General features: G+C 45.1%; 1 protein-coding gene across 2 annotated transcripts in view; it reads right to left on the bottom strand.

Moving 5' to 3' along the window:
* The window catches only part of Ube2k (ubiquitin conjugating enzyme E2 K), a 54,805-nt gene extending 52,311 nt beyond the window's left edge, over positions 1 to 2,494 (bottom strand). Inside the window, exon 1 of one of the 2 annotated variants that reach the window (XM_075943396.1) lies at positions 2,122 to 2,494. In XM_075943396.1, coding sequence (XP_075799511.1) covers positions 2,122 to 2,184 — 63 coding nt within the window. In that variant the 5' untranslated portion in view covers positions 2,185 to 2,494. The remainder of the gene's footprint in view (positions 1 to 2,121) is intronic. The other variant, XM_075943395.1, reaches the window with a different exon arrangement.
* Positions 2,495 to 13,075: the final 10,581 nt, after the last annotated feature.

Raw genomic sequence — 13,075 nt, forward strand, 5'->3', positions numbered from 1 at the left:
AACTCACCAAGATCCACCTGCCTCGGCCTCCCAGTGCTGGAATTAATGGCGCATGCCACCATGCCCAGCTTACGATATTAAATTTTATCTGATCTTTGCCTAGTATTCTTTGCAGCTTACTTTCCTGGATTAAGTTCCTGCTACGTTTACAGAGGCACTGTTCCTGGATAATTTGTGTTCCTTAGAAAAACTGACAATTTTCTTTAATTTCATACATTAGAAAAGCTTTTATTGTATTTGCATGTGTGGGTATAGAGGTCATGTGGGTCCTCAGGCCTGAACTCAGGTCATCAGGCTTGGCAGCAAGCCTCCTTTACCCACGGAGCCATCTCCTCAGCCCATCACTTAAATAGAAAGTCACATCACATAAAGCAGATATATGGATTTTCAGGGCTTTTAAAAGAAGCGTTAGAGGTCTAAAGACTTGTCTAATCTTACTGTTTTAGGGTGCTAACAAAATATTCTCTTATCTTTCATTAAGAATATTTATCTACAATCCCAAAGTACATTTGCTTACTAAAGAAAAAGTTAAAATTAATGTTAAAATTTGTGAATATGTGAATACAGACATTCACACTGTTTCTTCATTGTTCCACAAAAATACAAAGTCATCCTTCCATTCAGAGTTTTGGCAAATGAATACAGAGGTCAGAGTTCATGCTTTGTAAGACAGATCACTACTTATTATTTCTTAGTCTGTTCACTAAGTCTGCTAATATATCACTTCAATTTTGAGTAACTTTCTACATGTCTACTTGGAAAGATATTTGCAGACTCTGACACAATAATGCTGGAGCGCTAAAAGATTTTTAACAATTACTCATATACTTAAAATGCTTATTTTTAAAAATCATTATTGACATTATTAAAATATCAAGCATATAAGAAAAACATAAATAGCACTACTTATTGGACAATGGAATGTGAACCTTGAGGAAAAACAACTATTTCCAGAATTTTCTTGCTAAATACAAACAGAAAATCTGGCATTTTTGTTCACTCGGGTCTGAAAAGTTGTACTATTACTTGCACAGCTAAGTCAAATTATTAAATCACTTTCTATATTCCACATATGTCTGGCCAGTATTAATGTATTTAAATTCTGAAGGACTCACGGGTAGCAAAAGTCTTATTTTTTAATAAGCTATTTCGTGGTATGCTATTTTGTGTCAAAACAAACCTAACTCAATAATGAGCTCCAACAATGTGCATCTGAAGAAATCGCTTGTTTTTACTAGGGCTCTTTTCAAAAGTTAAGACAAGTACGAGGGACATAGCAATGAGGTTTCACAGGACACTAGTCACAGCGGCATTGCCCTAGGAGAAACTCTAATACTGTTAAACACTATTTTGAAATAAGCCACTCGTCCACTTCATTATTTTCCCTACTTCAAATCATTTAACATAAACAACTTGCCTTCCACCACACAAAGCGCTTTACATTGTCAATGCTGAGGCGTAGGTACTGGTGGAGTATGTGGAAAACAGGTAACTAATTTAGAATTAATTTCCTAGATGTAGTAAAAAATGCTTCAACGCCCCTTCCAAATACGATACTGACCATTATGTCTCCATGGGGGCCCCCAACAGTCTACTATAAGGGAGTAATTTAATGTCTTCCTTTCCTCCATGCCTAAGGACTCTGTAGGCGCCGTCCTCAAAGAAAAGACAGCAAAGCCCTGGCAGGTAATACCCAGAGTCCCCCCTAAAAGTGGGGGCCTAGGAGGTGCGCTGCTGCCGGGGATCTAGTTACTCTCTCCCCCCTTCCCCCAACCCACTTCCCGGGTTTTCTCGGCCTGCTCCTTCCCCACCCCGGAGTCACACATCCAGATGTTGCCGCCGCCTCGGGGCTCTCTCTCCAGAGCTCACGTGTCCCCGACAAGTGCTTCTGCATCTGCCCCCCAAACCCTGGTCCTCCCCAGGCCGCCCAGCCGCCCGCGAGCCCGTCTATCCCAGGGCCCCGGGAGGGGAGGGAAAGGCGGCAGGAGGAGGAGGGGAGACCGCCGCTTCCCCATCGGCAGCGGCGGCCGCAGCAAGGCCGGCCGGGGCCGCCGGGGTCGCGGAAGGAAGGGCCCTCCCGCCCAGGGCTGACATGGGGGTGTCCGGTAGCTCATTTCTGACCTCCTCGCTCTTCAGCACCTCCTTGAACTCCCGCTTGATTCGCTGCACCGCGATGTTGGCCATGTCTCTGCCCGCAGCTGATTCGTACCCGCCTCCTCCGCCACCGCTACGACCACCGCCACCGCCGCCACCTCTTCCTCCACCGCCTCCTCCCTCAGTGATTCAGACCCGAGCACACGAACGCTGCCACTGCCACCCTAGCCGCCGCGTTCCCCCCTCAGTGTAAAATCACCTCCGCGCCCGGCCACCAAAATGGCGCCGGGTCCGCGCATGCGCACCACGCTGACCCGGGCGGGCGGCGCAGCCGCTCCAGTGGTAGCCCCATACGTCTCAGCAGCGAGCCCGAGCCCGCGCGCTGCGCCGCGCGTCTGTGCCGGGGCTTCGGCCGCGTGGCTCCGCCCTGCCGGCGTCTGGGGCGAGGAGGGTGCGGTTTCCGCGCCCGGTCAGTGGGGTCTGGGCCTGGCGAGCCCTCCCCTGCCCCTTTGGCCCGGAGGCTCGGAGCCCCACCCGGCCTGAGCCCCGCTCTAACTCTACCAGACCCAGAGTGCCCACGGGCTGGAGGTGCCTCCCTGTGTCTAGCCGAGGAAAAAAGCTGTGCAGGAACTCGGTCCTGTCCTGCCTTCCGTTGGTAAACCCCCCTGCTGCCGTTGCTTTTGTTCTGGAACCATGATAACGCAGCTATTATTCGGTCATCGCAGGTATTACAGAGACCTTGAGGTTGTGTAATGGTTGGATCCCACGGCTTGTACTTGGTCCAGGTATTGCCAGGGAGAGGCCCGTGGTTGGTTTAAAAGCCAGAAGTTAATCTTTAGCCTGTTTGGATAATGAACGCTGAGCTGGAGAACTAACGTGTTTTTCAAACTTGAATGTCTTCAGGATCCCCGGAGAGCTTGTTAGATTGCTAGGCCCTATCCCTAGAGTGTGGATGGGCCTAAGAATTTGCATTCTTAGCAAGAATCCTGGCTACCTGTTTTTCAGCGAGAACGGCTGAATTAAGCAAATGAAAATCTCTATATATATTATAGTGGAAGTTGGAGAAAGAGACACTCCTTAGGAGGAAGAAGGAGCGTTAGACCTACAAAGGTGTTCGGCACTGGTAGGTTTCAATAAGCAGTGAGTAAGTAAAATTGAATGGAGAAGAAGATAAACGAGTAAAATGTTTTAAGTGAACAATAATCTTGAAAGGCTATTTGAAAGTAGCTAATAGAGCCGAGAAGTACTTTGAAAATAACATTTAGAGATAATGAAAGTGTTATTTTAGTATGTTTCATGTATTTCTTCACCTAGTCAATCAGTTGAATATTCTAAGACTAATACAAGCTGAGTATGGTGGTACACACTTGTAATTCCAGAACTCGGAGTCGGAAGCAGAAAGATCATGAGTTCGAGACCAGTCTTAAGAGTGCTACAGGAGCCGAGAGGATTTTTTACTCCCCCTTCTGTCCTATGCCACCTCCGTTGTCAGCTACGATTTCCTCATCTGTGAAATAAGAAGGTTGTTTAGACTTCAAAGAATCCAAAATTCTGAAACATCTCAAAACATTTCCCTGAGTAGACATAAATTATAAAAACTTGTAGCAGAGCCCCCTAGTGGTTTTAAGGGAGCTCAACTCTTACAACTAAACACTACAAAGAATTTTTGCCATGATAGAAACCTAAGAATATTGTAGATATTTGTGCCCACACGACTTAAAATACTTTTTATCGCACTCTGCCTAACCTCAAGAAACTTAACAATAATCAGAGAACAAGTTAGAAAGGTCTGATAATTTCTTTGAAAGATAGGGAGTCGGTAATGCTTCTTCTGTGCCGAAGCTTGACCCCAGGGCCTGTGCATGCTGAGTATGTGCCCTGCGGACTGTGCGTGTCGAGTCTGTGCGCTGCAAACGGCCCGTGGCCCAGCCAGGTTGTGTGTGTTTATGCTTAGGCAGGCTCTCATTACACAACCCAGGCCGACCACCAACTGAAAGTTTTCTGACTCGGCCTCCCTAAGGCTCAGACTATGGACAGACACCACCACACAAGGCTCAGGTTTATGAATTTTTTGGTGCAAGTAATTATTTGACGGCAAATCCCACTTTTGGAATTCATTCTAATAGAATAACACCTTAACAACATTCTAGAGAGCTGAAAGGATGTAGCTGGTGATACCTGAATAACTTCATGAGTAGGCTCATAGCAGTGTTGATGTCTTAGTTTTGGCAATGCTCCGCAGTAATTTACAATGTTCGCATTACCAGAAGGTGAGTAAAGAACATACAGAAATCTCTACTATCTTTGCAGCTTATCTGTAAGGCAGTCATTCTGAACTGGGCTTGGCGCCTTACTCCCAGAACCCCAACTACTTGGGAAGCTAGGGCCAGAGGTCAGCCTAGAGGAAGAAAAACATCTGATCAAGAGAATGGTATCTCTGGTCTGGGTGGAGACCCACCCCGCCGGTCCAGCTGGGCTAGTTGAATCAGCTAAGGGACCACCTTCCGCCTACTAAAGAGAGAGATGGCATGATTAGTTCTTTAATGATATGCTGTACTTTTCCTTCCCAGAGTCTCCGCCCCTAGTGCAGCTCAGCATCTGAGCTTTGTATGGTTGTCAGTCTGCCCACATTTCTGAATTACTCAGAAAAGTTTACTTTTACTGTTTGCTAAGCATGCTTTTCCTTAATGCTTGGGCTTTTCTCCCCAACATTTTGGGCTTCCTTAACTCTTTCTATACAGCTTCTCACTGTATGACTGTTTATTTTTCATGTGTCTGACCTTTATGTCACCTTAAATGGCTTCCTCCCCTCCCCACCTCCTCCAGCTAACTGCTGCAGTGTTGAGCTCACCTGGCTGGGGTTTTTATTTTCTTTATCTGTTTGTTCTTGAGAAAGGGTCTCACTGGAGCTTTGGCAAGCCTGGAGCCTAGTGGTAGACCAGGCTGACCTCAGAAAAGACCCACCTCGTGCCAGGTGGTGGTGATGCATGCTTTTAATCCCAGTACTCGGGAGGCAAAGGCAGGCAGATTTCTGTGAGTCTGAGGCCAGACTGGTCTACAGAGCAAGTTCCAGGACAGGTAGGAATGTTTCTCAGAGACAGCCTGTCTGGAAAAGCTAAAAGAAAGAGAGAGAGAGGAAAAGATCCACCTCCTGAGTGCAGGGATTAAAGACATGCATTTTTGTTTTAATTATCTTTATTTCCATTTGAGTCCATCCTTAAGTTCTTTTATTAATGAGACTAAAAACCCAAAGGATAATCCCAGTAATATCAAGACCTTCACTTAAGAAGGTTTTTTTTTTTAATTATTACAAAAGAATCCAGGCAGAAGTGATGCCTATATTAAAGGTGCTTTTAATTCTAAGCACTCAGGAGGCAGAGACATGTGGATCTCTGAGTTTGAGGCCATCCTGGTCTACAGAGTTCCCTCACAGCCAAGGCTATGCTAACCTTGAAAAAATATATATATTACTAAAGAAAGAACTTAAGATGTGGGGGGAGGGAGGAGTCATGGCATATGTGTGAAGGTTGTTGAGACAATTTGGGGAGTCAGTTCTTTCACCATTCGGTTCCAGGGATTGAGCTCAGGTCATCAGGTTGGCAGTGTTAGAAATAATCTCAGGGTTGAGAAAAGAGCCCACCATTCCAACTGCAGTGTCTGCACAAGGCCAACTTTACTCCTGACTGATAAGGTGTGCTCAGAAGGATGAACACACTGAGACAGGAAGTGCATTTGGTGTTTCCTCTAACTCAGGTAGTGACTGTGCCTTTTCCTCAAGGGCTGGCTGGCTCCCATCTCCCAGTCTTGATGTAATTGGTATAAAAGGAATTGGTGTGCAGGAAATGAAGGGAAGCGAAAGAAAGAGAGTGAAAGAGGTCACTGCTCTAGGTCATCGGATTCCAGGGATACTGCAAACCTTGGACCTTTGTGTAAACAAAGGAGGGATTAAAATATTTGCTTAAAGTCTTACAAGGTGGGAGAAGTGATAAAAACACTTGGACTCCTTGTTTTAAACACAAGTTTTAGAGTATGATAGAAAAAGACCCATTTGATATTTCTACTACAACAAGCAACTCCCTGCTGAACCATCTCACCAGCCCCTAGATCTGTCCCTAGTAAACTACTTCCTCTAGGACCTCCTTAAAAAATGTCTATCAGCTCCTCAATAATAACACGAAATTATGAATCCATCAATGCATCAATATATTGATTAGGTCAAAGCCCTCATGATCCAGCTGCCACTCAATGCTTGGATCCACTGATTGGGGGACCAGATGTTCAAAACATGCATGGTTTCAGGGAGATACTTGATGCCCAACCTATAACAAACACTATGCAATGCAATTCATATTTTTTTTAATTTATTTATTTATTATGTATACAATACTCTGTCTGTATGCCTGAAGGCCAGAAGAGGGCAACAGACCCCATTACAGATGGCTGTGAGCCACCATGTGGTTGCTGGGAATTGAACTCAGGACCTTTGGAAGAGCAGGCAATGCTCTTAACCACTGAGCCATCTCTCCAGCCCCATGCAATTCATATTAATATATTACCATTTATATGCCAGGAGAGATTACATTTGCTTATGTAGTATTTGTGAATCTTTAAGTGGTACTGGAAAAATTTGTAAGCAGCTGAACAACAGTAGCCATCCTTGGAAAACAAACTTAAGTATTTGGGGAAAGAAAAGGAGGTTGTTAGGGCCTATCAGTGAGTGCTGAGCCTGACAATTGAGTTCTTTCCCCAGAAAGCACGTGACTTCCACCACGCACGCAGGTGCACACAAGTAAATAAAGTAAGTGAATGTTCACCATATATCCTGTTGTGTTGGCTTATATTTTTGTTTATTTGAGGCAGGGTCTCAGTGTGTAGTGAAAACTGATCTCCAACTTGTGATCCTCCAGCATCAGCTGCCCAAATTTTAAACATGTGACTCCACACTAGTCTGGAGATTGTTTTTTTTTTGTTTTGTTTTGTTTTCTTTTTTCAAGACAGGGTTTCTCTCTGTAGCCCTGACTGTCTTGGAACTAGCTGTGTAGTCCAGGCTGGCCTCAAAGTCACAGAATCCACCTACCTCTGCCTCACAAGTGCTGGGATTAAAGGTATGTGCCACCACCGTTGGGCTAAGATTTTTTTCTTAATGTTCTCTGTGATTAAATGGCAAAGTGGTACTTTAACAAAGTCTGCAGTAAAGCCACTTTGTGCCACTGAGTTGTGAAGAAAAGGCCACTTTATTCATGGGACACAATTTTTACTGGAAATGGCTGAAGCATGCAATATTCATGCAGACTGAGTTATTTAGTAGACTCCCTGACCTGGAAGGCTCTCCTGACTCTTCTTCCTGCTGCCCACTGAGAGTCTGAGGTCCACATACAATAGCCTCACTTCTCCCACAGATCACTGGGCCTCTCCACCCAACACTGGCATTTCCCACCAGTGAGGACTCTGGACTCTCGTGGTTTCTCACCTTTTGACCTCGTTAAGCCTTGGTACCAGGCAACCATGGCGCTCTTGGCCCAGAGCCTTTGGCCCCTGCTCTGTGTTTGACAAATCACTGAGGAGCCTGTGCCTTCTCGAAATTGACCCTCTCTGAATTCCTGGGAGGCTAAGAATTACAGACTCTTGGGTCTCATTTATCTGCCTCACTCCTGGGAACTTTGGCATCGTCTATACCTCCAGTTTTTGCACTATTTAAGGGCTTCTAAACTTGTCCACCTTTGCAATCAGCTTTGGCCCAAATACCCCTTGGATATTGCTTTCTGATCCACTCTCTTCCACCTGCAACCAATCTGCTTTCTCGTTCACTGGCAGCTTCACCTTCCATTCAACTGCTGGCAATTGGGTCTCCAATGGGTAGCCTCTAACCATTCCCCTGGATGTGAGGCTTCATTTCTGGAGCACAGTCCTCTCCTCGCCTTCTGGCCTTTCTCAAAGTCCTGGTACCAGGCGACTGTGTCTCTCTCCAGCTCAGAGCCCTTGGCCCTTGTGCCTGCTTAAGCTGCTTCTTTCTGAGTTCCTGAGACTCTAGGAATTGCAGACTCTTGGATCATCTTCTCTGCTTCACTCTGGGAACTGTGTCATCCATCGTCTGTATGGCCACGCTCCCATTGGGATGTCTTTTGGAGACCCACTGACCATTCCTTTCAAATCAAATCTGGCCTCAGTATTCCTTAGACCAGGCAGTCAGGAAACGGAGAAAGAATTCTCCACTTTCTTTTTCTGTCTGCACTCCCTCTCTAAATGTCCTGTCTGCTTGCTGCAACATACAGGTCAGATGGATAAGCCAGCTTCCTCTTGCTCAACACACACCGGTTTCCCATTTCTTTTTATTTACTCAAGTCCTGCTTCCATTTGGCCCTGGTGACCTTTCCCCTGTCACTTTTCCTTGCCTTCTCAGGAGACAGCCTTGCTAGTTTGGTTCAAATTTGTTCTGTTTCACTTTTTACTATTGACTGCCCTTGGTAATCAGCCACCTGTGTCTCCTGTTGAATCGGCTAGAAAGAGGGTGTCGAGGTGCTGCTGCGGTGATGGGGAAGGAACAGGCGCCTTAAGTTGTGAGCTCCAGGGAGTCAACTTGGATTCACCTCAGACAGCATTTTAGCAGATCCAAGTGGCGCCTGACGGTTCCACGGAGCCTGGACAGTAAAGTAAAAGTCAGCTACCCCAGGATGTGGCCAGCACCCCAGCTTTCTCAGGTCCCCCAAAGATGACTGATGCTCCCTAGGTCAACAGGAAGCAGTCTCAAGAACACGACATTCTCATCCCTGCCTCACCCGCTATCCCTTTCAAATTCCTCACCTTTTTATAATAAACGAAAGGGAGGAGGGTTAGTATTCAGGCATATGTCCTGGCCTGCCCTTGGGGTCCTGACAGGATACTCTGCTGCAGTCACTAAGGGCGCCTTTTGTGCGCATGCCTGCTCCCTCTCGCTCTTCTCTTACCTCTTTCCCATTCTCTCTCTTCTGCCACTCTTACCCTCGTGGACTGGTCTCTGTCCCTCTCTTTGTCCCCTTTTCTGCCCCTTCTTTCTCCTCTTCCAATAACCCATGTGAGCACTGTATGATGTGTCTCCTTCCTGGCCGCTTTTTAAATTATAACACCGTGTCTCAAAATAATAATAATAATATAATAATAATAATAGTAAAAGGTTTCTGTACCCTGGTATTAAGTCTCTCCACAAATGTAATAAGCCAGATCAGGCAGAATAATTATGTTCATGTTTAATCTGAGCAAAGCATTCCCGGGTGTTCCCAGGGAAGAGGAGAAAAACCACGAGGGAGAGCCACGTGGCAGATTGGAACCATGACTTAAATAGCCTGTGGGTGTGGTCTTTAGCATCTCAGGGAGAGGAGCTGCGAGTGGTGGGCTTCCTTAGGGGTGGGGCCTGGAATAGGAGGGGCAGGACTGGGTGGAGCTTCCCAACAAATAATAAGGAGGTCTCAGAATTTCCCTGTTTATAGAGGAAATATGCAGCTACAAATGAGAAGTAATAGAGCCGCCACGTTTCTCACTGGGATCACCCCCCTAGGCCCTCTGCTAAGATCCCAATTGTCATTGCTGAGTTAGTTAATTCCTTTCACCTCTCTAAAGCAGAACACTTTTAGAGCCTAGAGTTACTGAGAAGCCACAAGGCTCACCTCAAAGGCCATGCATTGACCAAAATGAGAACTTACTGCTAAATGAAGTTCACACCTAGTTTGCATTTACTGAATATTTTAATTGTGCCATTTGCTTATCGTTCATATAGGAGCACAAATACTTCCAAAATACATCAACGTTACTAAGTTGAACATGTTTGCTCCCGCAAATTAATTCTCTGTCCTCATCTAGTCTGCTCTGTGCTCTAAGTGCTGGAAGTATAATCTACAGTAGTCTCTGCACCAGTGGGCTCCCTTGAAATCTGTGTTTCCTTTAAGTGTGGCTAAAGAGACACTGACAGAGGTGGAGCTGAGGGGCGGGCGACGATGCGTTCATTTTCTTCCAAATCCCACACTTCCCGTCCAGTGGCTCTCCCGATAGCGCTTTCATCCTTCCACTGATGTTACATTATTCAAGCATGTGGATTCCAAGACTTCCTGATATTGTTAGCCTTTGTCATCTTTAATGCTTATAAACAATCTCCATCAAATTCCTCTGCGTAGCAACCTTGAGATGAAGCTATGCCTTCCTCTAAGTTACTAAACATTGTAGAACAATAGCTTTCAGACTGTACATTGCCCTGTGTGAATCCATTGTATAAAACAGCAGTACTCTTCGTCTTCAGTTAAAATGACGAGGCCTAATGACTTCACAACTGTTTGTGGAGGCAAACAACCACCATCTATCCAATATAAACCATGAGGCACAGACTGATAGCTTATTTACACAGAGTATTAATATTTAACAAACCTATCAGGAACACTTTGGCATGCAGAGTTTTCTAATACTGTTTTGATATCATGATCTGCACATACTGGGAAAAAAAGAAAAAAAAATGTGGGTTATCTAAAGGAGGGATCTCTCACGTTAGGTATAGTGGCACTCAGCGCCCCATCAACAGACACCTGTCTGTCCCTGAGCCTTCAGCATGCTTCTGCTGCTTGACCTCGTCCACTCAAACTAGAATTCCTGCAGAACTCTAAGATCAGCTCTGTAATTGGATTTTAATGTTAAGATTTATTGTGTGAGCTGGGCACATGCCTGCCTTTGTGAGTTCCAGGACACCCAAGGCTACACAGAGAAACAAATTGCTGCGTGACATTTCCTGAAGAGAGGTATGTTGTAGTAATTAATATGGGGTGGCGGCAGGGCTGCGTCCCCAAACACCCCAGCCTCCTGCCCTGCCCGGCTAGCTTATGCCCCAAATAATTACACGGACACTGTATTCTTTTAAACACTGCTCTGGCCCATTTCTAATCATCTGTGTAGCGCCCCTAGGTGCGCTTACCGGGAAGATTTTAGCCTAAGTCCATCCTGGTCGGAGCTTCAGAGCTTCATCGCGTGTGTCTGCCCAGGAGCCGGTAGCATGGCGTCTCTCCTGCGTCTGCTCCGGAGAGCGGAGCTGTGGAGTCTGACCTCACTTCCTCTTCCTCTGGGCGTTCTGTTCTGTTTACTCCACCCACCTAAGGGTGGGCCTATCAAATGGGCCTAGCAGTTTCTTTATTGCTTAGCCAAAGGAATCAACAAATTGATATATGACACTCCCACATCACTTCCCCTTTTTCTGTTTAAACAAAAAAGAAAGGCTTTAACTTTAACATAGCAAAATTACATATAACAAAACAGTTATCAAGTAAAAGTTACATCAGAAACATTTATACATATAACAAAATTGACCATAAATCTCTATCAATGCAAATTATTCATACCTATATCATTTCCCCCTTTAAATGTAAAAGAACATTTATAAACAATATTTGGGAACATGGGCGCAGTTTTTTCTCTCCAAACTGCTTCCTGCTGAATGGGGGCGTCGTTAATCAGATTATTTAGGGTGTAACCTGTGTGCCAGGTTTATCTCAGTTGGCAGTTGAGCAAAGCAATTTTCTGAAGATGTTCACAGCAACCCTTCAGGAGGACGTGGTCCATCATACCAAATCGGAATAGAAGAAATGAACAGGGTCTCATCCTCTGTGAAAACAAAAGAAGACTCTCTCCAAAGCATCATATCCTTAGACCCAAATTCTGAAATCATACCCTCATGATATCCGTTCTGGTTCCACTGGGCTGCCCATATAATGAAATGTCTGTCTGTACTTAGCTCCTTCACAGTCAAAAATTTTAAAGAAAGCACAATAATACAAAGAATCCAGACTCTCTGTGAAATTTTCATCTTTACGCGGCTTATTTTTACTCTATCACTTTACTTTATTCTGTCTCTTTAATGACTTTACTTTTACTTTTTTCTTTTTAAACCATTAACTTTATTCCCTATATTCTTTTTCTTCTCTCTCCCAAGCCTACGTATATTCATCCAACAGTGTGACTCATTTAGTGGTCTGAATCTGTCCTATTGTGAATCTGCAATTTTTTACTATCCAGGAGCACTTTTGATTTGCGCCTTTAAATCATTAGGCGCTTAAGAATCTAAGCTGTGACATTCCTATGTTAACTTTTTGCTTTTTGAGCGTAGATCTGTAGACCAGGCTGTCTTTGAACTCTCAGAGATCCGCCTGTCTCTGCCTCCCAGGCATTGGGATTAAAGGCGTACACTACTACACCTTGAACTCACAGAGATCTGTTTGTCTCTGCCTTCTAGGCACTGGGATTAAAGGCGTGTGCCACCACACCTTGAAGTCAGAGGTTTACTTTAAGAATTTTAACTTTTAGTCTGACTATATTTTTAACACACAGTAAACCATTCAGAAATTTTCTGTCTTTGAATCTCTCTTTACTGTATATCTCTCTTTTTCTGACCACGCGAGTCTTTAATTTGCAAAGCAATATCAGTAGGACTAAAGGCGTGGCTTTGCCAGCTAGATCCTTAGCTTTCCAGCCTCGTGGCTGAGGTACTGGCTGTAGCCATGTTTATAGCAATTCAAGGTCCCTGCCAGCCAGCGAGCTACAACAGACAACACTCAAGTCCTCTCTCAGTAGCCGGCCCTCCTGCCTCAAACAGTCAGAGTTTGCCCTGGCAGGATGGCCCAGAAAGCCGGCATTTTTAAACGCGGAGATTTTTTCCTGCTACGGCTGAAAACCGAAAAGCATGTGTTCAGCTTTTCATCAACACTGTTTAAGTGTTTTGTGGCAGGACCTCTTAATGAGCTGCAGGCTTTGCAGCTAAAGCTGAGTCAGGAAGCCTCTTGGGGCTACCAGGTAGGAGCGGCACTCAGCACTTTAATTCTGAGACTGAGCGTGCAGCACAGAAATTCTTTTCATCCAAGTTATATCCAAATCTGACACGCAGAGCACTACGCAGTCTGAAAACACATCTCTGTATGGCAGCAGGAATCCGCCATGCTCTTCCGCCTGCCTAAGCCTGATTCTGCCTTCTGCCCAG

The sequence above is a fragment of the Microtus pennsylvanicus genome, chromosome 12 (assembly GCF_037038515.1).
Source record: "Microtus pennsylvanicus isolate mMicPen1 chromosome 12, mMicPen1.hap1, whole genome shotgun sequence".
Taxonomy (NCBI): Eukaryota; Metazoa; Chordata; class Mammalia; order Rodentia; family Cricetidae; genus Microtus; species Microtus pennsylvanicus.